Consider the following 25,161-nt stretch of genomic DNA (forward strand, 5'->3'; position numbering starts at 1 on the left):
GCCAGCTTTCTTATTTTAGCTGCTCACATGTTTTTCTGCTTTTCTGCCTTCTGGAGAATTGACACAAGCATGGAGAGAAACTTAGAAAATGAACAGCCTCTGGTACCATTCCTTCTTCCTTGCTGGCATCTTGAAAGTCACAACAAAGCAGCCTAAATCAATATTGTGCAGAAAGGTTTTGATTCTTAGGGCCTCTAACTTTGGTTACATTGGGGTTTTGCTTAGTGTTGGTTTTGTTTTTTTTTGTTTTTTTTTTTTGTTTTTTTTTTATTGTGAAGACAGAATTTACCTACTTAGCCCATTCTTTTTAGGAACTTGTAAAAGTAGCTGCGTTTAAGCACACAAATATTCACTTACTTGAGGACATTTGAAATTATAAATGTCATTATTTTCAACTTGAATCTTTTTGAAGGTATGCTTTGGGGCACATATTGTGAATTGTACTGCTGTATTCATTGCTAGTAAAGTGACTAATAGGGAAATCTAGCTTTGAGATGTAGCTTGGTTTATTTTTGAACTGGAAAATATCCAGCATGTAAGCTTGTTTGTATAGCATAGGTGCTTTTAGAATTCTTATTGATAGTCCTTCTAAAACCAGAATTACAATACATGTACTTTCTGTTCATTCAGTAGATTTTTGGAAACATAATTCTACAGCACATGGGTTGCTTTTACTGTTCACTAACATAAGGATTTATCTGACTAGTTCAGAAACAAATCTTTATTTTTAACTTCTCTTTCGTTCCAGATAGACTCTTCAGTTTCTTTCAATACCAGTCATGAAGCATTTACAGCTGTTTTTGATACTTATACCAGTCTACTTACTGATCAGAATTTAGGCTTAAATCTGAAGGTAAGTTGCTCACTTAAGTATCTTCCCTGATCTCTCCAGATTAGAATGTTAGAGGTTGATAAAGTCTCCTGTTGTTAGAGTTGAATTTTTACCTTAGTTTGCAGATGGACATAACTTCCATTTTTTTTTTTTTTTTTTTTTATTTCCCTATTTAGCTTCCTAAAAATTGTGAATAATTGTATTTTAGTCAGAAAGCAATGTCACAGATGCTGTGCTTTTGTTCTGGATGTAACTTCATTTTTTTTTTTTTCTATGAAAAATTTACTGTCAGTTGCAAATAGTTTATAACTCTAAAGTGACATTTTTTTAATCAGGCTTTGAGCATGGACTGACACTTTCTAAATGTGAAATTATAAATAAGCAATGAGGTCCATCTCTGTATCAGACCAGTAACTGCTATATGTGATTTGGTCAAGAGAGGGAGACAGAGTACTGCATACTGAAAGTAGAAGTTATAGGATGACAGAATCACACGGAATCACAGAATTGTAGGAGTTGGAAGGGATCTTTAGAGTTCATAGAATCGTAAAATCACAAGGTTGGAAACGACCTGTAAGATCATCTAGTCCACTGTCTTCTCATTACCACTGCTACCACAAGCACTAAACCATATCTCACAGCTCCTCATTCAGACACCTCTTGAACATTGCCAGGGATGGCGACTCCACCACCTCCCTGGGCAGCCATTCTGGTGCCTGTTCCGGTTCTTTGAGTCCAATCCCCTCCTAAAGCAGGTTCCCTGCTGTAAGGCAAACACATAGGCATCCAGGCGAGTCTTGAATAGCTGCAGAGAAGGAGACTTCACAAAGCCTCCAGGCAGTCTGTTCCAGTGTTCCATCAGTCTTGCTATAAAGAAGTTCTTCCTTGTGTTGGTATAGAAATTCCTGTGCTCCAGTTTTGTCCCCTTGCCCCTTGTTCTTATTACTGCATGCCACTGAAAAGAGTCCTCCCACACTTCAGATATTTATAAACAGTTATGAGATGGTCTCTTAGCCTTCTGTTCCCAGACTGAAGAGTCATGGAATCATAGAATCTCCAAGGCTGGAAAAGACCCACAGGATCACCCAGTCCAACCATCCACCCGTCTCCAACAGTTTTCAATAAACCATGTCCCTCAACATAACATCCAAACGTTCCTTGAACACCAGGATTGGTGACTCCACCACCTCCCTCCACCAGCCCATTCAAGTGCCTGACTAGTAGTAATTCCTAATGTCCAGCCTGAATCTCCCCTGGCGCAGCTTGAAGCCGTAAGTCCCAGGTTACTCAGACTTTCCTCCTACATGAGAAGTTCCAGGCCCCTAATGATCTTTGTGGCTCTCTGCTGGACTTTTTCTAGGAGTTCCTTGTCTTTTTTGAATTGGGGAGCCCAGAATTGGACGCAGTATTCCAGATCTGGCCTCACCAAGGCATGGTAGAGGGGGGTAGGATGTCCTCCCTTGACCTGTTGGCCATGCTCTCTTTGATGCATCCCAGGATACCGTTGGCCTTGGTCACAAGGGCACGTTGCTGTGTGGATGCTTCAGACCAGAACACTATAAGTTTTGTACTTAAAAAATAGTTTTGCATGGTTGCTGCTCTGTCAGTCCATCTTTTGGTGGATAGTTTTGAACTTCACTGTGCATTCAAAATAAACCTTGCTTTAGCAGCTAGGTGATGCGTTAAAGCAATGGCTTCTTTTTTTTTTTTTTTTTTTTTTTTTTTTTTTTTTTTAAGTGAGCATCCACTATCACAGAAGTCTACTATATGGCAGTGTTGGGCAGGAAATGTTAATTAGCTTTTTAACTCCCACTCAGTAATGATCAAAGATGTTTTCTGAAATACCCTAAAGAAGAGCAGCTACATGATGCATCTTTCAATTCTCTGAGACTTTGAATCAGTAAGCATAACCACTGCTGATTGTTTTGTAATCCTTAAATGCTTTGTAATTAGTAAACTTTAAAGCTTTTTTATCTTTCTTTCAGGGTCAGGCAGTGATAATTCTTCCATTCTTCACTAATTTGACTGGAGAAAAACTTAATGAACTTAAGAATGCTCTTGATCAACTTGTAGCTTTCAATTTTCCTATGAGTTCAGATGAGTTTCCCAAAGGAACCTTGAAGCACAATAACTATGTGGACTGCACTAAGAAGGTTAGTGTCTTTCAGAAATGATTATGTAATTAGAACCCTAGTTGAACTGTACCTTGAAACAGTTATCTATATATCACATAGGGGTGTGTGTGTATGTGTATGTATAGCAGAGGTAGGTGTGTACTTAAATATCACAGAGTCTGGAATTAGAAAGATAAGCTCAGTTCCCTTAAGGAAATCAGCTATTAGTTCTTAGTTAAATTTTTATTCAGTTGTAGAATTTACATGTGCAGATTACATATGCATATCTTGAGTATCTGCTTCTGATCAATATGGAAAAGTTAAATGGAACTGACTTGATTCCATGTGACTCCTTACTTTGTGTTGTATCTTTTTGCAGTTTTTAGATGCTTTAGAGTTGTCTCAGAGTCCAGTGTTGTTGCAGTTGATGACAGAAGTCCTCTGTAGGGACCATAGACATTCTATGGAGGACTTATTTCAAGCCAGCTTCAAAAGAATTTCCAAAAGGTAAATTTTGGTCCATTGCATTTTGCTCTTGGTCTTAGTGATTCTTTTTATGATTTAAATGTCCGTCTTGTCCATATCACAGTGATAGTTAACATCATAACATTTTATATAATACATTTAAGTCATGTAGTTACTTTGTCTTCACTATTCCAAAATATTTCTGAAGTGGCACCAACTTGCAGATGACACTGCCAATTTCTGGACAAATTCTGTAAAGCCTTCTGTAAAGTGGCTCATTCTGGCAGAATGCACAATGCACTTTGAAGGTAGTAGTTGTGTGCAATACCTATTTTTGCTATCACTGTGTAACCGCAGTGCTCGCATAAGTAAATAACACTTAAATTGTCAGCAGGTTAATTTGCTCAACTCCCTTGGAAAAGGAGCAGCACTTTTTTTTTTTTTCCTTTTTTAATTAAAGTGTTTCCCTACTGATAAGCTGTTGACAAAAATATGCTCTGTCCACAGAACAGGTCTTTAGTCTAGAAACCAAGCATTCCAATTTATGATGAGCTGTTAAGTAACGACTGTTTTGAAGTATGCGGTTTGCGACATGCAGTCATTTATCTTCTGCCCAGGTCCCATTTTTTGAAGTTTTAGCTACTATAAAATTATTCAGAGCAGTGATTCATCTAGAACCATAGAATATCCTGAGTTGGAACAGACCCTTAAGGATCATCAAACCCTGGCTCCACACACAACCACCCGAAGTTCAAACCCTACATCAGAATGTTGTCTGACCACTCCTGGGACTCTGACATTTTGAGACTGTGACAACCACTGTGGGCAGCCTATTCCAGGGGTTCATGCTGTTCCCTCGGGCCCTGACACTGTCACACAGAGCAGAGCTCAGTGCTGCCCCTCAGCTCCCTGTGAGGAGCTGCAGCCTCCATGAGGCCTCCCCTTAACTCCTCTGCTCTGGGTTGAGCAAACCCAGGTTGCTTACCCATTCCTCAGACAACCTTTCCCTCCAGACCCTTCACCATCTTCACAGACTTTCTTTGAACACTTTCCAATAGCTTTAAGTCTTTATACTGTGGTGCCCAAACCTGCACACAAAGCTCAAGGTTTGTGCAGAACAGGATAATACCTTTCCTCATCTTTTTCTATTTGCTTCCACCTTTCATTTGTACCAGATGCTGTTTTTTAATATATATATTTTTTTTTTTTAGATTGAGGCTGACAAAGATGACTTTTGTATTAAACCATCAGAGATGTACAAGCAAGTTTACCACTTCTTGCAGGGCAAGAAGCTGAGATTTGCTTTAGAGAGTTTCAAACTGATCTTGCATGTCTTGTAGGATACCTAAGTGTGTATGAACAAAGACAATATAATTTTAATGACAGAAGTGGTTTAAAACGCAAATGGAGTCTGGTAAGAATGAGTTTTCTTCTTGCAATTTCTATCTTATTTAGGAGCAGCACTGACAAACAAGCAGTACTGCTGGACACCGTTCACAAGATGTTCCAGAATGAAGACCTTCTTTCAAATACTGTCCGTCAAGCTTTTGTGGATCGCTCTCTCCTCACTCTCATGTCGCACTGCAGCTTGGATGCTCTGAGAGAGTTTTTTTGCAAGACTATAGTGCAGGCTATGGATACACTTAATTCCAGGTTTACAAAGGTATGAATTATAAATAAATTGGGAAATGTGATGTTGACTGTCTCTACATACATTTTGCTTAGGTTTGATTGAAATGCTGTAGTTGAAACCACTTGCTTTCAATTTTGCCAGTTTTCTGTATTTTGCAGATTTTCCTCATGTGTGTTGATTCTGTTGCTTTGAAGTTAATGCGTGTTTGCATTTCTTCTGTGTACAGCTGATAAGTCATCTGTATATGTGAAAAAAGGGATCTGAGGTACTGTCAAAACTCACTCTAACTTTTAAGTATAAAATGGTAGTCTACTAATACATTATGAAAGAGGAGTATTAGACCTGTGTAATGAAAGCCCTTGGAGAAAGGTCTGCGCTCTTAATCATTTGCTGAAGGGTCTTGGCTACAATCAGTAGATGTTTCTTTCTTGTTTCTTCTCATCCATGTTAGTTAAATCCAACGATTTTTTTTGTCAGTGTGTGTACTCTTGATGAGGTTCTCTTCTAGTTCATAGAATCATAGAATCACAAGGTTGGAAACGACCTATAAGATCAGTCCAACCATCTCCTCATCACCATTGCCACCACTAGTACTAAACCATATCACGCAGCATGTCATCCAGACGCCTCTTGAACACTGCCAGGGACGGCGACTCCACCACCTCCCTGGGCAGCCATTCCAGTGCCTGACCACTCTCTGAGAGAAGAAGTGCTTCCTTTATGTCCAACCTAAACCTCCTCTGATACAACTTGCGGCCGTTGCCCCGTGTCCTGCTCGTTGCCTGGAAGAACAGGCCAAATCCCTCTTCACCACAACCTCCCTTCAGAAGTTGTACAGTGCAATGAGGTCTCCCCTGAGCCTCTTCTTCTCCAGAGTGAACAATCCCAGCTCCCTCAGCCGCTCCTCATAAGACTTGTGCTCCAGACCCCTCACTAGTTTTCTTGCCCTTCTCTGGACACGCTCCAGGACCTCAACATCTTTCCTGTAGCGAGGAGCCCAAACTGAACACAGTACTCGAGGTGCAGCCTCACCAGTGCTGAGTAGAGGGGGATGATCACCTCCCTGCTTCTGCTGGCCACACCATTTCTAATGCAGGCCAGAATGCTGTTGGCCCTCTTGGCCACTTGAGCACACTGTTGGCTCGTGTTCAGCCGAGCATCAACCAACACCCCCAGGTCCTTCTCTTCTTCACACTCATCAAGCCACTCACCCCCAAGCCTATAACGCTGTGCGGGGTTGTTGTGCCCAAAGTGCAGAACTCCATGCTTGGCCTTGTTAAACCTCATCCCATTCACCTCAGCCCAGTGGTTCAGCCTCTAAATCCCTCTGAAGGGCCGCCCTACCCTCAGGCAGATCCACACCACCTCCCAGCTTGGTGTCATCTGCAAACTTGCTGAGGGTGCACTCAATGCCCTCATCTAGGTCATTCAATAAAGATATTAAACAAGATGGGCCCCAGTACCGACCCCTGGGGGACACCATTTGTAACGGGTCGCCAGCTAGACTTCACTCCATTCACCATGACCCTCTGGGCACAGCCTTGTAGCCAGTTCCTTACCCAAAGAAGTGTATATCTGTTCAGACCACAGGCAGCTAGTTTCCCCAGAAGAAGCCTGTGAGGGACTGTGTCAAAGGCTTTGCTGAAGTCTAGGAAGACTACATCAACAGCCCTTCCCTCATCTATCAGACTAGTCACCCAGTCGTAGAAAGAGATGAAGTTAGTGAAGCACAACCTGCCTTTCACGAACCTGCGCTGGCTGGGCATGATCCCCTGGACACTGCGTACATGCTGTGCAGTCTCATCCAAGATGATTTGCTCCATAACCTTCCCTGGTACTGAGATCAGGCTGACAGGCCTATAGTTCCCCGGATCCTCCTTACGGCCCTTCTTGAAGATGGGAGTCACGTCAGCAAGCCTCCAATCCTCTGGGACCTCACCAGTTAACCAGGAGCATTGATAGATGGCCGAGAGGGGCTCAGCAGTCACCCCCACCAGCTCCCTCAGCACCCAAGGGTGCAGCCCATCTGGTCCCATGGACTTGTGACAGTCCAGACGGAGGAGGAGCTCTCTGACTGTCTCCACCGGAATTGCTGGGGGCATATTCTGAGCAGCATCCCAGACTTCCAGATTGAGGCATAAAAAGCCCAGAGGATAACTGATCTGGCTGTTAAAGGCTGATGTAAAGGCAGATGTTGTTAGTTTTTATGATGCATCTGTTTAAGAGCAACAGCACAGACAAGGTGCTGAAACGATCCAAATTTAGAATAGAATAGTTCAGTTGGAAAGACCTCATGAAGATATCTAGTCCAACTTCCTGACTGCTCCAGGGCTAACCAAAAGCTAAAGCATATTATTGAGGGTGTTGTCCAAATGCCTCCACAATACTAACAGACACGAGATATCAACCACCTCTCCAGGAAACCTGTTCCAGTGTTTAACCACTCCCACTGTAAAAACAAAGAAATAAATAAATTCCAAATATACAGTTGGAATGTTCCCTTGTGCAGCTTTGTGCCATTCCTTTGCATCTTGTCTTAGGTTCCCAGGAGGTATTCTAATGGTAGTCATTATAAACAAAGCTCTGGAAAGAAGACTTTAGATGTAGACTTAAACACATGTTTTTACACGTGCCTCTACTGCTGTAAGTGCTGAAGTGAAGTGCACAAAGAAACTCATAAATTCCATGGGTACATTTTTTGAAATGGTGTAGTAGGGACATGATATTTAATTTTGTCTGCTTAGCGGTTATATATATATATTTATCTTTGTTTCTACATGTGTGCTTTGTTTAAAAACAAGTCAATTCTTGTTTTCGCGGGGAAGGATGTTCTGTGTTTTCAGCTCCTGTTGTGGTAAAAGAATTTAGGTATTTTCAAGTTGCACAAAAGGCCGTTGATTCTTGACAGACAATTCAAACTGACAGATTTCTTTCATCACCAACAGTGTTTGTCTCCTTGTGTTGCTCTTACTGGTGTGTTTTGCTTAGGATCTCTGAGACATTATTTGATAGTCTGCACATATTTCTCCAGTTTCACTCTAACTATTTAGTCAATCGTAGTTAAGACAGTTTACCTGATAAAACAGTTATTAAAACTATGTTGATCTGTTTACACAGACACTCTAAACTTGTAAGTTATTGTTGTAGAAGATAAAAGTAATCTGAAGGCTATTTAGCAGTAACTAGAGTAACCACGGACCTCCTTAGCAAGGTCAAAATCTAGGAAGTTTTTCTTAGTCTTTGCTTATTTGTTTTCAGTCCAATGAATGTGTTTTTGATACACAAATCACCAAGAAAATGGGTTATTACAAGCTGCTGGAAGTGATGTATATACGTCTTTCAAAAGAGGATGTTCACTCCAAGGACTCTAAAATTAACCAAGCTTACCGTGGCTCTGTAAGTGTAGAAGGGAATGAACTTACCAAGGCACTAATAAAGTAAGATTCTTTTTCCTTGTATTTCCTTTCAATTTCTAATTATATTTTGGGTAGATACTCTTTTAGGTATGTCGTGTAAAGCAGAAGTATGACTTGGTCAAGGATGAACGCAATCTGCTATGTAGCTTTTGGTTTTAAGTAGAGTACTCAATATTTGATTTATATTTGATAAACTGATATTGAATGTGGGGGTTGGAACCTGATGATCTTTTAAGGTCCTTTCCGACCTGAGCTGTTCTACGATAATCTACAATCCTATCTCAGAATGACTTCTTCCCAGTTGTTTTGGTTTTCTTGCTTTTTCAGTATGGTTCTTTACCTTTAAATTTCAGTTTGAGTATTGTTAAACACTTAGGACAGAATCGTAATGCACCTAAGAGAACTTAAAAGCTTTTTTTTTTTTTTTTTTTTCTATGATTTGCTTAAGATTCATAGGTGCTTATGGGAAAAAAGTCCTATTAAAAAATTGTTATCTAAACCAGTTTTGTCTGGCTAATCCATAGCATAGCTCAGCATGCCTGTGCACTGATAAGTTGGTGGGAAAGAGCCACAAGACTTGTTTGTTTATGAGTTGAAAGGTATCTTCATTTTCTATGAAAATACCCTGCCATCTCCTTGACATTAAAGATGGCAGTGGAAATTGGCTGTGCCATTGGTGAATGGTTACATTGTGATTTAATCCTAATACTGCTATAGTGATATAGATCTCTTGAAATTCTGTTGATTCTGTCTTTTGTTGGGAGGGCTCTCCTGTGCTTATTAAAGAGAAGGAAAAAGGCAGCAAAGACTTTGGTGTTTACATGTCTATTTTTGCCTGTTCTTATTTTCAGGTTGTGCTATGACGCATTTACAGAAAACATGGCAGGGGAGAGTCAGCTGCTGGAGAAGAGGAGACAGTATCACTGTGCAGCATATAATTGTGCTATTGCTGTTATTAGTTGTGTCTTCACTGAAAGTAAATTTTATCAAGGCTTTCTCTTTACAGAAAAATCAGAAAAGGTGAGAAACCATTGTTGCTGCTAGGAAGCTTTCAGAGCACGGAACATGAAGAGATGTTAGTTGATGTCAGTAAATCAAAGAATCAGACTTGAGTGACAGGCAATTATATAATGAACTACCCAGTGAGGCAGTAGGAGTAGTTGACTGACTTTCCTCTTCGTGTCATTTGAATTGCTGATGAAGGCGTCGACATCTGCTGGGGGTGGGTGAAGTAGGGATAGGTTTATCAGTTTCTCTCCACACTCAATCAATTTTCTAATATCTAAGAAAACATCTATTAAGTTTTCCAGTCCTTGAAATATACACGAATAAGAGAAATCCTTTTTAAAGAGTGCATTGCCAGTGCTTTAAGTTCTCAAGTAATTGAGTAGCAAAATTTTCTTAAGTGTTGGTCTAAAACAGAACTGGCTGGTTTTTTTTTTGTACTTTGAACTTTTACAAGAAGAAGAAAAATGTTAGAGCAATTGTTATTGAATGCAGAGTTATAAGTTCGATGTTTTCAAGTTTTCTTTGGTTTGCAGAACTTGCTGATTTTTGAAAACTTGATAGACTTGAAGCGTCAGTACATGTTTCCTGTAGAAATTGAGGTGAGTGGAAGTTCTGTATTTTCATATTTCTGAGAAAAAAAAATGAGTACATCTTTAAGTGTGCTCACTGTTGAACTGATTCTTAGTCATGTGGGGAGGAAGTGGGAAAACAATGGAGTACTTCTCTGTTTAAAATTACATTTTTCTGAAGGAAATGTAGACATCATATACAGAACAAACCTTCAGTATATTGTTTAGCATGATTTAGTCTGGTTTTGAATGACTGTAGAAATAATTGATTCAGCTGTTACCTGGAACCTTTAATAATCACCACTTGCAGTGTGGAATTGTATTTCTAATTATGATTTAGATCATTTTTTGACAATTTTGAGAAGTCACACTGTAAATTAAAAAAAATAAAAATAGTAGTAATCTAGAAATTATTTATTTCTATTGTTTAGGTTCCCCTGGAAAGGAAGAAAAGATACATTGCTATTAGAAAAGAAGCCAGAGAGGCATGGAATGACGGTCAGGGTATGAAATTCATTTATGACTATGAAAAATTTATCTCTTACCTTTCATACACTATTTATTGATGCGCTGCTAATTGCCTTCTACAGTATCAGGAGTAAGTAATAGCATTCACTGTACTTTGTCATGCAACCAGTTCCCTTCCACTCTCAGATTCCTGTATAAATAAATTCCTGTATAAATAAATGTATAAAATGTATAAAGGCATGCTTGTTTGTAATTGCTTTGATTAATGGTCTATTCTTTTTCCTATTTAGATGAACCCAAGTATTTAGCTTCTGCATCATACATGATGGATAGCAGTTTGAGTGAGGAAATGAGTCAGTTTGATTTTTCTACTGGAGTCCAAGGTTTTTCTTATAGCTCCCAGGATGTTACAGCTGGCAGTGCTCACTTCAGGAGAAAGGTAATTTAGTGACTTATGTGCTACATGTAGAAGCTTTAAGCTTTTTAGCAATTGGGTGTTCTCACTGAGGTTGTGAAATAGAAATAGTGTGTGTTATGCTGAGAAAAAAAATAAAAAACGTTCCCTGTTAGTGAAGTAGAGCAAAGCTTATTTGTTGTTACCGAGTTTGTTCTTCAGCTGTTGCTAGTAAATGTATCAAATAACAAACTCAATCACTTATAAACTTTAAAGGTACCTAAGTTGAAGAGCCTCTATTCTACTTGAGGATGGTTTTCTCTAGATGAGGGAGTGGGCTCAAGCTGTGTTCTGTCAGTTTTTTTTTCCTCTCCTTTTCTCTGTACTATAAGCTGGAGAAAAGCCATGCCCTGTTGTGGTTTTCTAAGGCTGAGTAGTACAAGCCAACAGAGTTGTTAAAAGGTGGCTTTTGACTTTGTGTGCAGTCAAGAGTGGCCTGCGATGCTTCTGTTTTGCTCTTAGGCACCTGTTTTCCCCATGTCTTTTAGTTTTCAAAGACACTTGTCCAAGCTGGCTTTATCAAATGCAAAGAATAAATTATTGTTGTTGTTATTACATAGTAATTTTGTATCTCTGTTGTGGCACCTTGTCTTTAACTATTGTTGGAAGATGTTAAGTGCTGTTCTTCCAAGTCTTCAGCTGTGGAACAACATTGTTTCTGTGAGCTTCAGAACTCTTCCTGCTTCCAGCAGTTGCCCCACCCATACTAGCAGGTCGTAATGTCAGAGCAGTGTGAAACTGACATCTCTAGGCACACAAAATGAAAACAATGCACAGGTGGGTACATCCATCTTGGGAGGCTTTTGAACAATGCATCTGATTTATTCCCTGTTGCAGATTGAGTGTACAGTCAAATCTGTCATACTGAAAAGATCAGAGTGACTCATGGTATTATCACAGTTTAGATGAAAACACATTTGTGTTAATCACAGTAATTTTTTTTCCTCAGGAGATGTCAGAATACATGGTTTTGAATGATGAGTTGGAACTGGAGATGGATGAACTTAACCAACATGAATGCATGGCACCAATGACCACTCTGATTAAGCATATGCAGAGGAACCAGATCACACCCAAAGTGGAAGAGGCCAGTATGAACCAAAAATTTGGCATTGTTTCTCTAGTTAAAACAACGAAGCTGTGACTGATTGAATTCCTCCATTCTGTAATTTTCATGTCTATACCTATGTGCTGAGGCGAGGGTTTTTTTTGGTGTGGTAAGCTTGTTTTGTTTAATAATTGAATTGATTTTTTTGCTCGTTTTCTTTAAATTTCAGGGCATGGTTCCTGTAGACCTTCCTCTTTGGATGAAATTTCTGCATAGTAAGTTAGGAAATCCATCAGTGCCATTAAATATTCGCCTCTTCATAGCAAAACTTATTGTTAATACCGAGGATGTGAGTAATTTCTTTTTTCCTATTTTTTTTTTCTGTTAACATAACAGCTTGTATTATCAACTGCATTGCTCTTATGTGGTAAAATATGTTATCAGCTGTGACTTTTGGAGGAGGTTGAAATTTAATGGTTTGTCATGATTAAAGGGAACTTGTTCATAGCCCAAAAATCAAAGTAGTGCCAGTATTTGGAGTATAAAAGAAATGAATTTTCTTCTAATAACTAATTCTAGAAGTAGAATGTATCCACAACATGCATCTTGTGTAAACTATAAGTAAGTAATTCATTGATACTGGTTAAGGGGTATGGCTGATTGTTTGTCATCTTTGTAGGAATAACTGCAGTGTGATTTTAATGGTCACAGGCGAGTCTTCTGAAAACTCATAGAGCTAAATGATGTTCTAGTTGCAGAAAGGTATAACCTTTGTTATAACCTATGTATAAGGTATATAATGGCATGTGACTTTGAGAAAAAAACATTCTCTAATTTTTCTGCTCCTATTTCAGACACTTATTTTAAAGAATAATGTTTAAAATATTCTGAATCCAAAATACAAAACTGGATTTCAGAATTCAGGAAAACTTAACACTTACTTAATGCTTCTCAGTAAAAGTGTCTGAAATAGAGATTTCAAAGAGCAGGTGAGTGGCATACTTGTTCAAATTCTTTAGGGACAGATGTTCTGCATGAAGTGCTCCTACTGTATCATGTTAGAGCTGTATTATGGGGGCCCTACTGAAATAATTACAGCTTCACATGAAGATTTGTGAAAAGTCTTTTAAGCAGAAGTGAGGAATATAGTTAGGAAGGCCTTTTATTTTAAAGTTACTTTAAATTTGTTGGGTTTTTTTGTTGTTGATATAATTTCAGACTAGGTTAAACAAAATGCTAACAAATTGATTTAGCAGTCTCACCTGTAATAATTATTGAACAGGTTATTAAAGAATTAGATACTCTGTGTGTTGTCCTTGATTTTTATTTATTTTACTTTTTTCACCCTTCCCAAAGGTTTTCCGACCCTATGCAAAGCAATGGCTTGGTCCGATGCTGCAGCTTGTTGTTTCTGGCAATAATGGAGGTGAAGGGATTCATTATATGGTAGTGGAAATAGCAGTTACCATTCTTTCCTGGACGAGTGTAACTACTCCCAAAGTAAGGAAATGTAAAAATTATTTTTTGCTGTTCTAATGGCTATTTGATAAATAATGGATGAGTTTATTATTATGCTTCTAATCACTTTGTACATCAGTCCACTGTTTCATTTAGATACTAAGTTTTAAAAACAGCTTATTTACTTATTTGGAAAAAGCAGAATATATGTCTTTATGTCAGAGTCACTTTGTTTATTTTTGCTTCCATTCATTGTAGGGAAATATTAAGGATGAGATTTTGGCTAACAGATTGCTTGAATTCTTGATGAAGAATGCCTTTCATCAGAAACGAGCTGTGTTCAGACACAATCTGGAAATCATAAAGACAGTTATAGAGTGTTGGAAGAACTGTCTCTCCATACCTTACAGGCAAGCACTTTGGATCTTTACTTTGTCAGTATTTCATGAGTATTAGTTGAGTGTTATCAAAGCAGATAACAAGGTAAATTCAGCTGCAACTGTAAATTTTTTGTCCCTAGAATTAACAATAAAACTTCAGAACTGAACTCTCCAGAAGTTGAAATGTAATTTGTTTAAACAAGGAGAGAGAACATGTAGAGAATTACAACAAGCAACAAAAGCGAGAGAAATCTTTACAAAGACTTACTTTTTGTTTGAAATATATTATTACAGAATATTAGTACATTGTAAGATTTTTGTGGTCTGATGTGCTTCTGAGCTGGTGAATTTGTGTAGGGTAACAATCTCTAATCTGTAAAGATTTCTTCTTTGAAGCTAGTTTTTACTTCTGCTCTCTACTTTTGGTGGAAGAATATACAAGTATGTAAATGGGTACATGCACTTGTTTTCTAAGAGTTCTTGGGTTGTGTGTGTGAATATACATACACAAAGAAAGTGGTTTGTCATACATATATATATATATGTGTGTGTATATATATATATATATAATTACTTTATGTTTTTATCCATCAGCTTAATATTTGAAAAGTTTTCTAGTGGAGATCCTGATACAAAGGACAACTCAGTGGGAATTCAGCTGCTGGGAATTGTTCTAGCTAACAATTTACCTCCCTATGACCTGAAGTGTGAAATAGATCGTGTCAGGTGAGAAATGCAACACTTCAAAGAACAAATTTACTTAAAATCTTAAGAGAGCAACTCTTAACTTGTCAGCATAAAATATTGGAGTTACATTGTTCACTTATTGGGAACTTTTTGACCCATCATCCCTTTGCTATTGTCTGTCACTGTGCTTTTTTTATCTGTAAAGTTGGTGATACTGCCTCAGTACAGGTACTAAGGGAACCAGCTAGGAAATGTACCCTCCTCAATTTGTTGCTTGTAAATGGAGGTAGTTTTGTAGGTAAAGTAGTGACTAGCGTCCATCTTGGCCGTACTGCCTTGAAGTTGTTGAGGTGATAAGGGGAACACTACTGTCAAAACTTTAACCCTGGACATGGGAAGTGCTGATGTTAGGCTGTTGGGAACTAGTTGACAAGATGCCCTGAAAAAATGCTTTTGAACCAATTGTTGTTTGTCAGCACTGATCACTTTTTAAGTATTGATGTCAAAAGTTAAGCAGACAGAGCAGTACACTGACTTGGCTGAGCAAACTTCTTCTAGAGCTTAGGTGAAAGAAGAATGTATATGGCCACTGGAAGCAAGATCAGGCAACGTGGGAGGACTGAAGGAATACTGGTCCCTGTTGTAGAGAGAAAATTTGTGTGGCCAAAGCTCAATTAGAGTGGATGCTGGCCAGCAGCAAGAAGGGCTTCTTTAAATATGTTAACTGCAAAGGAAAGACCAGAGATAGCATTGGTCCATTACTTGCTGAGATTGTCCCTACTTATGAGGTGACCACACATAAAGCAGAGACATTTAATACCTTCTTTGCCTGTCTACAACACTGACAATGGACTCTGAAGTCCCTGGAGCCCTGAATTGGAAGACCCTTACTGCAATAATGGTAAATTCCCAGCCAGCTCCAAATTTTTGCAGGACTTGCTGCTCTGGCTTTAATGCATATAAGTCCATGGAGCCTGATGGGATTCACCTCAGGGTATGAAAAGCTGGCTGATGTCATTGTGAGACCTCTCTCAATTATTTTTCAATAACCTTAAGAACAGGAAGAGGTCCCACTTGGCTGGAAGCTGACAAATGTCATCACAGTTTTCAAAAAGGACAAGAAAGTCCTAGTCATTACAGTCCTGTTAGTCTTAATGCAGTGCAGTGTGAGTCAGCAGTGTGCCCTGGCAGCCCAAAGGGTCAACTCTACCCTGGGGTGCATCTGGTCCAGCACTGCCAGTGGGCAAGGGAAGGGATTGTGCTATTCTACACTGTGCGGCCTCACCTCCAGCACCAGGTGTGGGCTTGGGCATACAATATGAGTAGGGCGTACAAGTTTTAGAGAGCATTTGGAGAAAGGCTGCCAAGATGGTGAAGAGTCTGGAGGGCAAAGGTGTGTGAGGAGTGGCTTTGGTTTGTTCAGCCCCAAGCAGGGGAGGCTGAGGGGAGGCCTCATGGTGGCTGCAGCTACTCGTAGGAAGTGGAGGGCCCTCCTATACTAGTAGCACTAGTATAGGCAGTGCTGAGCTCTGCTCTCTGACAGCGACAGGATCAGAGGGAACAGCATGGAGCTATGTCAAGGGAGAGTCAGGTGGGGATGAGGAAAAGGGTCTGCACCAAAGGGCAGAGAGCATGGTACAGGCTGCCCAGGGCAGTGGGCACAGTCCTGAACTGCTGGAGGAAGGAAATATGGTTTGAATTTTGGGTGGTCCTATGTGGCATCATGAGATTAAGTTGATGATTCTTGTGTATCCCTTCCAACTTGAGATGTTGTATGAATCTATGAAACGCGGAGCTAATTTATTTTGGAAAACACTGAGAAGTATGTAGGCTTTATTACAGTGAGCCCCTGGAGTGCAGTTTCATGGGAATTAAAAGAGTCAGGAACTGCCACAGCAAGGTTTGGGACACTGTAGGTGGGAATCAGTATTGAGCCATATTGATCTCTTCTAAAAGTAGTCACTGTGCTGTTAGACAGCTCGAAAGTTTTTCAATGTAAAATCAAATGCTGGAGTAGTGGCTTGTAACACATCTGTTTTTGTGCTAGGTATTTTCAGGCTCTGATCAGTAACATGGGTTTATTAAGATATAAAGAAGTTTATGCAGCTGCTGCAGAAGTGTTGGGACTTGCTCTTCAGTATATAGCTGAGAGACAAAACGTAAGTAGCTGTATTTAGGTGTGTCACCATTACTGTCTTAAATATGTTTACATCTTTTATGTTGCTGCTCAGTTCAGCTACAAAAATTAATGTTTTTAGAACTCAGCAGCCTTTGTCCAACAGATTGAAAGGTTAACTCATTAACTCAAGATGTCAAATGCTTTAGATCAACTAAGAGCTGAGTGTCTACCCTGTTGTTTTGGAGCTAGAGGTGAATGGGCTTTATTCTGCTCCTGCATACACTTGTGTATGTACATTTTAAAGTTTTGGAGTTTCTTGTTTTTACCACTTTTTGATTAAAAAAGAAAACTAAAAGTTGGAAGGTTTGGGGCTACATTTTGAACATCTGTATCTGAGAATGTTTAGTAACTGGCAAGTTTTGATGTAAGATTCAAGGCTACTATATTTAATTTTGGGCCTTTAGAGCTCTCGTGGATAATGAATCCACTTATTTTCTAGAGTGTGGATGAAATGAATGCAAACCTGTTACTCACTGAATTTTATAGTACTGGCACCAAGGGATAGTGTTTGATGATCATAGAAATCAATTTGAGACAGATACTGGCAGTATCTCTTTACAGAACTGTTAGTTATCACAGGGAGTTCTGGAGGTAAGTAGCATCAGCAGGTTCAGAAAGAAATTAGGCAAATTTATGCACAAAAGAAGTCCACTGACTACTTTTAAAAGCAATAGACAATGTATACTCTAAGAGCTAATAATGGATATGTGCTGGGATGTATGTGAGAGGGAAAAAAAAAAAAGATACAATGCTGCCACACTTATGAACTCCTAACTATCATTCTGCAGCTGCTACTCCAGAAATACCATGTTACTGGCTCGGTGGATTATTACTCCAATCTTGCAGGATATCCCTGCATTATTCCCCACTAAATTGCATTCTGTTTGTTCTTTTACAGTTTCTAGAGCATATTTTCTAAACTGAATTCCTGCAACCTCCTCTCCTGTAGTTTTTCACGTTCTATTAAAAGCAATGTTTTGCATAAAGTAGCAAAAATGGTTGAAATATTGTATCCTATTCAAAGTTAATTTCTTTGACACTTAGTGATGCCTGCTACTTCATTCACTAAACATCTTCAGTAAAAATACTTTTTTCTTACGTTCACTGATTGGAAATCTACCATACTCAATATTTACTATTTATATAAGCTTGTATTTCAAATTTAAGATTTTGGTTCAAAACCAAAGAAAGCTCAGAAAGGCATTGTGAAGCAGTCGTGTTTCAGCTAGTCATCACTGTATGGCAGCCAGAAGCACCATAAAGTTAGTATGAAGCAAAATGCAATAGAAACAAACAGTATAGCAGCAATACTGTGTGTTGTTAATGTGGTTATAGATTTCATGGCTATACATGTCACACTGTCTTTCTAATTCTCAGATACTTGAAGATCCAATTTATGATTGTGTCATAAAACAATTAAAACATCATCAGAACACCCAAGAGGATAAGTTTATAATATGCTTGAATAAAGTTGTTAAGAATTTTCCTCCTCTTGCTGACAGGTATGTCATAATTTACATGGTGAATTCATTGTAGATATAGGGGAATAATGGAAACTATCTTGCTTTTCTTCATGAGCTTATGTTCATGTTAAGGTTTATGAATGCAGTATTCTTTCTATTACCAAAACTTCATGGTGTGATGAAAAACTACTGTTTGGAAGTAATTATGTGCCGAGCAGAGGAAATACCTGACCTCTATCTGCAGTTAAAGAGTAAAGACTTCATCCAGATCATGAAACACAGGTAAGTGGTCACATGGCTATAAGTGTGAATAAGTAGTGTGAGCTTTTTGATAACACTGCTCGCTATTGCCTGAGCAAATGGAATCTGAGTGTTAAGTATAAGATAGTTAACTCAATGTGAGGAAAAAAAAAACAAACAACCACCTATATAATATTAAGGTGAAACTTCAACTCCTATTCACTAGGGTATGGATTTCATCTTTAGTATGTATTGCTTTAGTTTTATTGTTACTTCTAAGTTGAACTCGATAGTATTTACATGAAGCTCTTTAAATGAAAGCAGATGTTGGTAAAATCTGAGCTGATATTCTCTGTGTAGCAATGAAGAGAAGAATAAGGTAATAATCTTTAATTTTTGTTTTCTCTCCCTTTCTCAACTTTAGGGATGATGAAAGGCAAAGGGTTTGTTTGGATATAATATACAAGATGCTGTCTACACTGAAACCACCAGAACTTAAAGAACTTCTTCCAGGAGTGACAGGGTTCATTTCTCACCCTTCTGTAATATGTCGACAGCGCATGTATGATATTCTGATGTGGATTTATGATAATTACAGGTATGTATTCACTGCAGGTGTTGTCTTTCAGTGGTTTGAAAGCATCTATAACATTGTCTTCCAATTTCATGTCCTTCTATGTGGGATTTTCTAGTTCTCAAACAAATAACTCCAGTGGGTTGCCTCGGACCTTCTTTCATGGTGATTTAATAATTTAAACTAAGGGACAAAGGCTTAGACCTGAGCTTCAGCCCAGAACTAGAATAGTACATCAACACAGCGCAGTGGTGTAAGAAGTCTTAGTCTGATGCTCTCACTTTTTTTTTTTTTTCCTTGTGGCAGTGTTTATAGCTATAGTAAGAATTGCACGGTATAGAAATTTGATTGTAGTCAGGAGATGTATTAAGGCACTTTGGCACAATCTGGGTCTGTTCAATCTGGTGATATGAAGGTGTTCTTTGTTTGACTTAGAAAACAGTGTATTCTTGAAAGAGTGTGCTGTTGCATCCTCTGTCTTGGTTGTATTCTGTTGTATGCTTTTGTCCAAGAATAACTGTTTACTGTTAGAATGGATGATTCTATTGAAGAACGTGCAGGCAATTTTACTGCAGTGTCACTTGTGAAAAGATGCCACTGCTTTTATTCTTTTTTAACCTCCCTAACTCAGCATTACTTCTGCTGGGCCTTTATAATAAAAACCTAACAACGTATTTTCTGGCTTTCTGACTTTTTATTTTTCTAAATAGTGGAGAGACAAGCCATTTCTAGGAACGAAGACCTCATATTATGAAAGGAAGTGTTGTCATGCCAAGTTGTGACTTTTTATATTAATAAGGGCAGTTCCTCCTTTTCTTCCACCATCCTCATCCTCTTGTTTTTTTCTTTAATGCGTTGTTTGAGAGAAGTCACTAAGAGACATTTTTCTCCTAATGGCAGCGATCCAGAAAGCCAAGCAGATGACAATTCTCAGGAAGTGCACAGACTGGCAAAAGAAATCCTGCTTCAGGGACTGATTGATGAGAATGCTGAACTGCAGTGAGTAAACAGTGTTGTGATGACTGAAGTAATAAGTCCTTAAATTGCTCCTCCTTCGTTTATAATATGAGATACAGTCATTAGATGTTTTAAGGTATTTTAATATGAAAGCATGACATCAAGATAATGCTACTTCCTTTTCTTGCAATGAGTTAATTTATAAGATTGTGTCCCATAGCTTCTGAATTATTACACTGAATTATGGTGAATCACAGAACTATTCAACAAATCTCTAAGCCATGGAGAAATTGTTTCATTGGGCTGGTCCTAATTCTGCATTAACATTCTGAAGTTTTTGAACAAGGCTCTCGCTATACACAGATGCATGAATAGATTCGGTGTTGGAGGATGTTGAATGCCTTTGACTTTTTTTTTTTTAGTGAAGCAGAAGACAGGAGCTCTCTGTGCTTAATCACCCATAGCACTTCTTGAGAGGAAAACAATACAAATATTTATTTATTTTTGGAGTAGACCTTTATAATATCGGTTAAATGGCGTAGAGCATGGGAGATGAACGTGCAAGTCCATGTAACTCAGCAGAAGATCCATGGTTTGAAAGGTTTAATTGTTGATGTTGTTATGTTATTGTTTTATTTAAAATTGACCTTTTTTGGAAATGTTGCATTTTCTGTTTGCAGATAAGGAGTTAAGTTACTCATTCTTACCGTTACAGATTAATTGTTAGGAATTTTTGGAGTGACGAGACAAGATTACCTGCAAATATTCTTGATCGTATGCTGATGTTGCTAAGTTCTTTATATTCTGCCAAGATTGAAACACAGTACTTGAGTCTGATCACAAATTTTCTGCTTGAAATGACCAGCAAAAGCCCAGATTATTCCAGAAAAATATTTGAGCACCCACTATCTGAATGCAAATTTCAGGTAAATAGGAGTGTGTTATCATGTGCACAGCCATGTGACAAATTCCAATCCGTACTGTAGCTGCTGCTTTGACAAGAACAGAGTGAAGACTAATGAAAGTGTTTTTTGAATTAATAGTTAACACCTGTAACAGGGCTGGGTTATGCATGGTATATTTATGAATCAATCTTGAGCTAACCCGTCCAAATTTCAGCAAGCTTTTTTGCTGAGCTATGGGGAGTAATTATGTATTGTTTGTTTGTTTTTAATACCCAAGTTTTGCCCAAGTGTCTAGGATGATGTTTTAGATTCTGTACTTCCATTCTGCTATCCTGTCTTTCACAGGCAAAAAGCCTCCACTCTTACTGTTTTTATTAATTATTGTGTGTGTTTATAGGACTTTGTAATCGATTCCAGTTGGCGTTATCGAAGTACCATGCTCACACCTATGTTTGTGGAGACTCAGGCTTCACAGAGTACTAACAGGAATTCATCACAAGAAAGATCCCTTTCCATTTCTGGGTCAGTAGGTGGTCAAGTGAGAGCTACCCAAAGGCAATATGAATTTACACCTACACAGAATGTCAGTAAGTCCAGACATGAGGCCTCTGAAATTTTGTTGTTTACTGTAAGAACGATTCCATTCTTTTCATTCCTGTTGCATGTGAATATTTAATGCAGAAGTGTAAATGCACTTAATACTTAGTATTCAAGAGCTTTTATTTTTTAATGAGAAAAAGATTTATTCACGTTTTCATTGGTCTGATACACCTTTAATGTTCTGCCTAATGTAGAAGTGCTTCTTGCAATCTGTTCTGCTTATGAACGCTAGGGGTTATGTTTCTAGGGGAGGGAGTTCATGTGTTTCATTGAAGTTTACAGGTGTTGCTCTTCTGTGTTTTTCTTTACAGGCGGTAGAAGTTCTTTTAATTGGCTAACTGGAAACAGCATTGACACTTTGGCAGAGTATACAGTTCCTTCTTCCTCTGAGTCTTTGTCTTCATCCATGCTGTTAGTTAACAAACGGAGTGAAAAATTTAAACAAGCAGCATTTAAACCTGTAGGGCCAGATTTTGGGAAAAAAAGGCTGAGTTTACCTGGAAATGAAGTGGACAGCAAAACTAAAGGTGTGTGGGCCTTACAGTGCAATTTCTACATTACACGTTGGCCCTCTTTGACACTTATTTGGCTGACAGTCTTTTACCATTCTATCTGAGGTTGAATTTTACAGATTTGGTTTCCAGGAGTGTGTGTTGATAGCTGCACGAAGTATGGCAGAAAACTAGGATTGCATTAAGAACTGCTGAATTGCTAAATTGTGAGATAAAAGACCTGAATGCTTAAGGTGGTGTTCCATTTTATGCCTAGGTATAGATGATCGAGCAGAAATTTTAAGACTGCGGAGGCGTTTCTTGAAGGACCAAGAGAAAGTCAGTCTGATGTATGCTAGAAAAGGTGTGGCTGAACAGAAAAGAGAAAAGGTTTGTCATTTCAATTAAGTTTAAAACCTTGAGCCTCAGTCCCATTACAGTCTTGTTCTTTATCTCTAGAAGTAATTGTATGAAGAAAGGGTAGGTGTAAGGTACTGGTTGCTACTGTGAAAGCTTTAAGAGGTTTTATTAAAAATTGTGCTATTTTTGTGATAAGATCTATATGACAATACTTGAAATGGATACTTGGATGGAGGAAGAATAGAGCTAGATAACACTTTTGTTCTGTAGTGTGTACAAAGTGTGATGGAATCCCTGGTAGCAAAGGGAGATGTTCCCAGTAGAAGCTCTTTATGGTAGTCATCCCAAAAATTAGAAACCCTGAAGTAAGAATACTTCACAGAATTAGTTGAAGAAACTTATCAGTTATCTGAAGGTAAACTCAAAAATGTGATACAGCCAATGGGCTGATGTGAGCTGTTGAGGACTTTCGATCTGAAGGAAGCTCAGTAAGTAATAAGCATTTACTGAGTATTTATTAAAGCTTGGTACAGTATGGGTTTATTAGTTGTTACGTATTCATGATTAGTTTAAATAAACTCTAGCAGTTTTTCGAAGGTTTGTGTGACTAAAATAACATTTATTATTGTCCAAAAATGACAGCAGTTTAAGAAGAACAAAGTAACCCAGGATTGAGAGTTAATTTTTGAGACATGCTTGTAATTCTTTGCAGCTGCAGACAGCTGTATTAGTTGAACCTATGTCTGGGAGTACCACACAAACACCTATTTTTTGTCAGTTTATTTACTTGTAGACCAGAGTTCCCCTTTCCTCCTACTCTGCAAGAAAAAGAACCTGTTAAAAAAAAATGATCACTCTGACAGTCCAAAAACAAATGAAAAAAATCTGGTGTTCCGCACCAAAAGACTGGAGGAGACCATAAATGTATCCAAGACTCCTTAAACTTTCCAAGAGATCTGTTGCACATAAACACATACGGATCTCTGTGCATTATGTTAGTACCTTACCCCATAGGTCAACAGGAAAAAGGAGATTCTGAGCAAGAAAGTATTTGGAGATTGCTTTAGGAAAGCCCTAATTTCTTAATTTCCCCGAAGAGATTTCTTCTGGAAGTTTTTTGATAATCATCCCTTTCAAGCTGTGGAATAAGAATGGTCTGAAATGACAGTATCCAAAATGTTTAAAGAGAGTTAAAAATCAAGCTTTTTTTCTTTCCCTCTTCAGTGTATGCATACATCCACTGTCTGCTGGTTTAACTGGTAAAGGCAGAAATTACAAGTAAAATTCTGGGCTTCAAAATCACTGCTGATTTCTTTTATAGCCTGTCCATGGTGTGAAAAGAAAAGGAAAAAAAAAAAAGAAAAAAAGATGAGTTTTATGTATATGTATTAGTAATTCTTGTTCAATTTAATTGAATTTTTTCAAGCCTCAACAACAGGCAAGACAGCTTTTTAACCACTAGTTTACAACAGTTTTATTACAGTTTGGTTTAAGTTTTATTAGGAAGCAGTTCTTCCAATCATCCTCCTTCCTTTCCCTTCCTATCCCACTGTGTGAAATAAAACAGTCACTTTACCAGCCTCATGTTGCTTTGCTCATGTTTGGCCAGGCTCTGAGAACCCTCATCTAATTGCATGGTGTGACTCAGCTTGCAGGCAGTAATTTACTACACTGTAATAGCTCACTGGCTTTCAACAGTAATTATTCTCCATTTAAAAAAATAAAAAAATAAATAAACATTTCAGTACTACGTGTATGGAAGCAGGAACTACAGGACGTTAATATTAAATGGCTAAAGTAACTCTGTGGAAGAGACTTTGGAGTTCTTAACTGATTAAGATTATTTTGCATTTAACCATATTTCACCTTTAAAGTACTTGTTTAATAATCATGGCAGAAGCTTATAAAACACTATAAAAGTACTCTTGTTTATTATGTCCTGTCCAGATACAGCTCCTTCTAATTCATGACTTTTTTCTTTAACATGAGCAATGCATTTCAGGAGATGAAATCTGAGCTGAAGATGAAGTTTGATGGCCAGGTTACTTTGTACAGAAGTTACCGTGTGGGAGACCTTCCTGACATCCAGATTGAACACTCCAGCCTCATTGCCCCTCTACAGGGCCTCGCCCAGGTCTGTCTGCTTTTCGAATGCCATTTCTGTGTTTTGGGAGGAACAATGAGGTGCAGTTGGGCAGCTGCTTTCAAAATTGTCATCAGCCACTATGATGTGCTTTCAAAGAGCCTGTTTTGAGGGACACTGTTTCTCCTGCCCCTGGGCTGGTGCAGCAATGAGAGAAGATGCCTTGTATGTTGCCTCACTTGAGCAATTGAACACAGAGCATCTAGGATATCAGCTGTTGTTGCCTCTGAGTTCCCGGGCTTGAGAAACAAATTAGAGACATTATTGGGAAAGGACATCTCACTGTATAATAACAAAATTGTCACTTTTGTTCTTTCACATGGCTGCAGTGCAGTGGTAAAAGTACAGGTGAAGTTCTGTGGACGTACTGGACTTAGATGAGTCAGTAAAGCTGATCCAATATTCCTTTTCTTATCTGGGAATGGCAGAAACTATAAGCTGAACTTATATTTTGCAATGTTTGAGATGTCACAGTATTCCTGATGATCTTTGTATTTGATTTCTTTTGATGGTCTCTTATTTCTGTCTGAAGGGGGAAGTAGTGCAGTCATGAGTTATCTGAACAACTTTAGATCAAGAGTTAGACCAAAGTCCAGTCCTGTGATAGACCACTGTATGGGATTATATTACATTTGCAAGAGTGTTCCTGGGTTGAAGAAGTGCCTTTAAATCTCAGATGGTACCATCTGTCTGCATGTATCTCTCTCCACTAGCTCC

The 25,161-nt window shown here is 38.4% G+C and overlaps 1 protein-coding gene across 1 annotated transcript in view; it reads left to right on the top strand.

Annotated features, from left to right (window-relative positions):
• Positions 1–25,161, top strand: part of PRKDC (protein kinase, DNA-activated, catalytic subunit) — an 83,188-nt gene that overhangs the window by 30,772 nt on the left and 27,255 nt on the right. The window contains exons 37-60 of the mRNA XM_042835811.1: positions 749–853; positions 2,818–2,985; positions 3,326–3,453; positions 4,867–5,074; positions 8,303–8,481; positions 9,312–9,480; positions 10,002–10,067; positions 10,469–10,541; positions 10,796–10,944; positions 11,909–12,046; positions 12,237–12,356; positions 13,364–13,507; positions 13,724–13,875; positions 14,440–14,571; positions 16,580–16,691; positions 18,089–18,213; positions 18,307–18,456; positions 18,839–19,012; positions 19,889–19,987; positions 20,661–20,871; positions 21,248–21,437; positions 21,762–21,977; positions 22,219–22,331; positions 24,304–24,435. Coding sequence (XP_042691745.1) covers positions 749–853; positions 2,818–2,985; positions 3,326–3,453; positions 4,867–5,074; positions 8,303–8,481; positions 9,312–9,480; positions 10,002–10,067; positions 10,469–10,541; positions 10,796–10,944; positions 11,909–12,046; positions 12,237–12,356; positions 13,364–13,507; positions 13,724–13,875; positions 14,440–14,571; positions 16,580–16,691; positions 18,089–18,213; positions 18,307–18,456; positions 18,839–19,012; positions 19,889–19,987; positions 20,661–20,871; positions 21,248–21,437; positions 21,762–21,977; positions 22,219–22,331; positions 24,304–24,435 — 3,453 coding nt within the window. The remainder of the gene's footprint in view (positions 1–748; positions 854–2,817; positions 2,986–3,325; positions 3,454–4,866; positions 5,075–8,302; positions 8,482–9,311; positions 9,481–10,001; positions 10,068–10,468; positions 10,542–10,795; positions 10,945–11,908; positions 12,047–12,236; positions 12,357–13,363; positions 13,508–13,723; positions 13,876–14,439; positions 14,572–16,579; positions 16,692–18,088; positions 18,214–18,306; positions 18,457–18,838; positions 19,013–19,888; positions 19,988–20,660; positions 20,872–21,247; positions 21,438–21,761; positions 21,978–22,218; positions 22,332–24,303; positions 24,436–25,161) is intronic.

Source organism: Centrocercus urophasianus, unplaced genomic scaffold (genome assembly GCF_019232065.1).
Source record: "Centrocercus urophasianus isolate 14NV4802_14NV808 unplaced genomic scaffold, USGS_Curo_1.0 seq_11, whole genome shotgun sequence".
NCBI classification, from domain to species: Eukaryota; Metazoa; Chordata; class Aves; order Galliformes; family Phasianidae; genus Centrocercus; species Centrocercus urophasianus.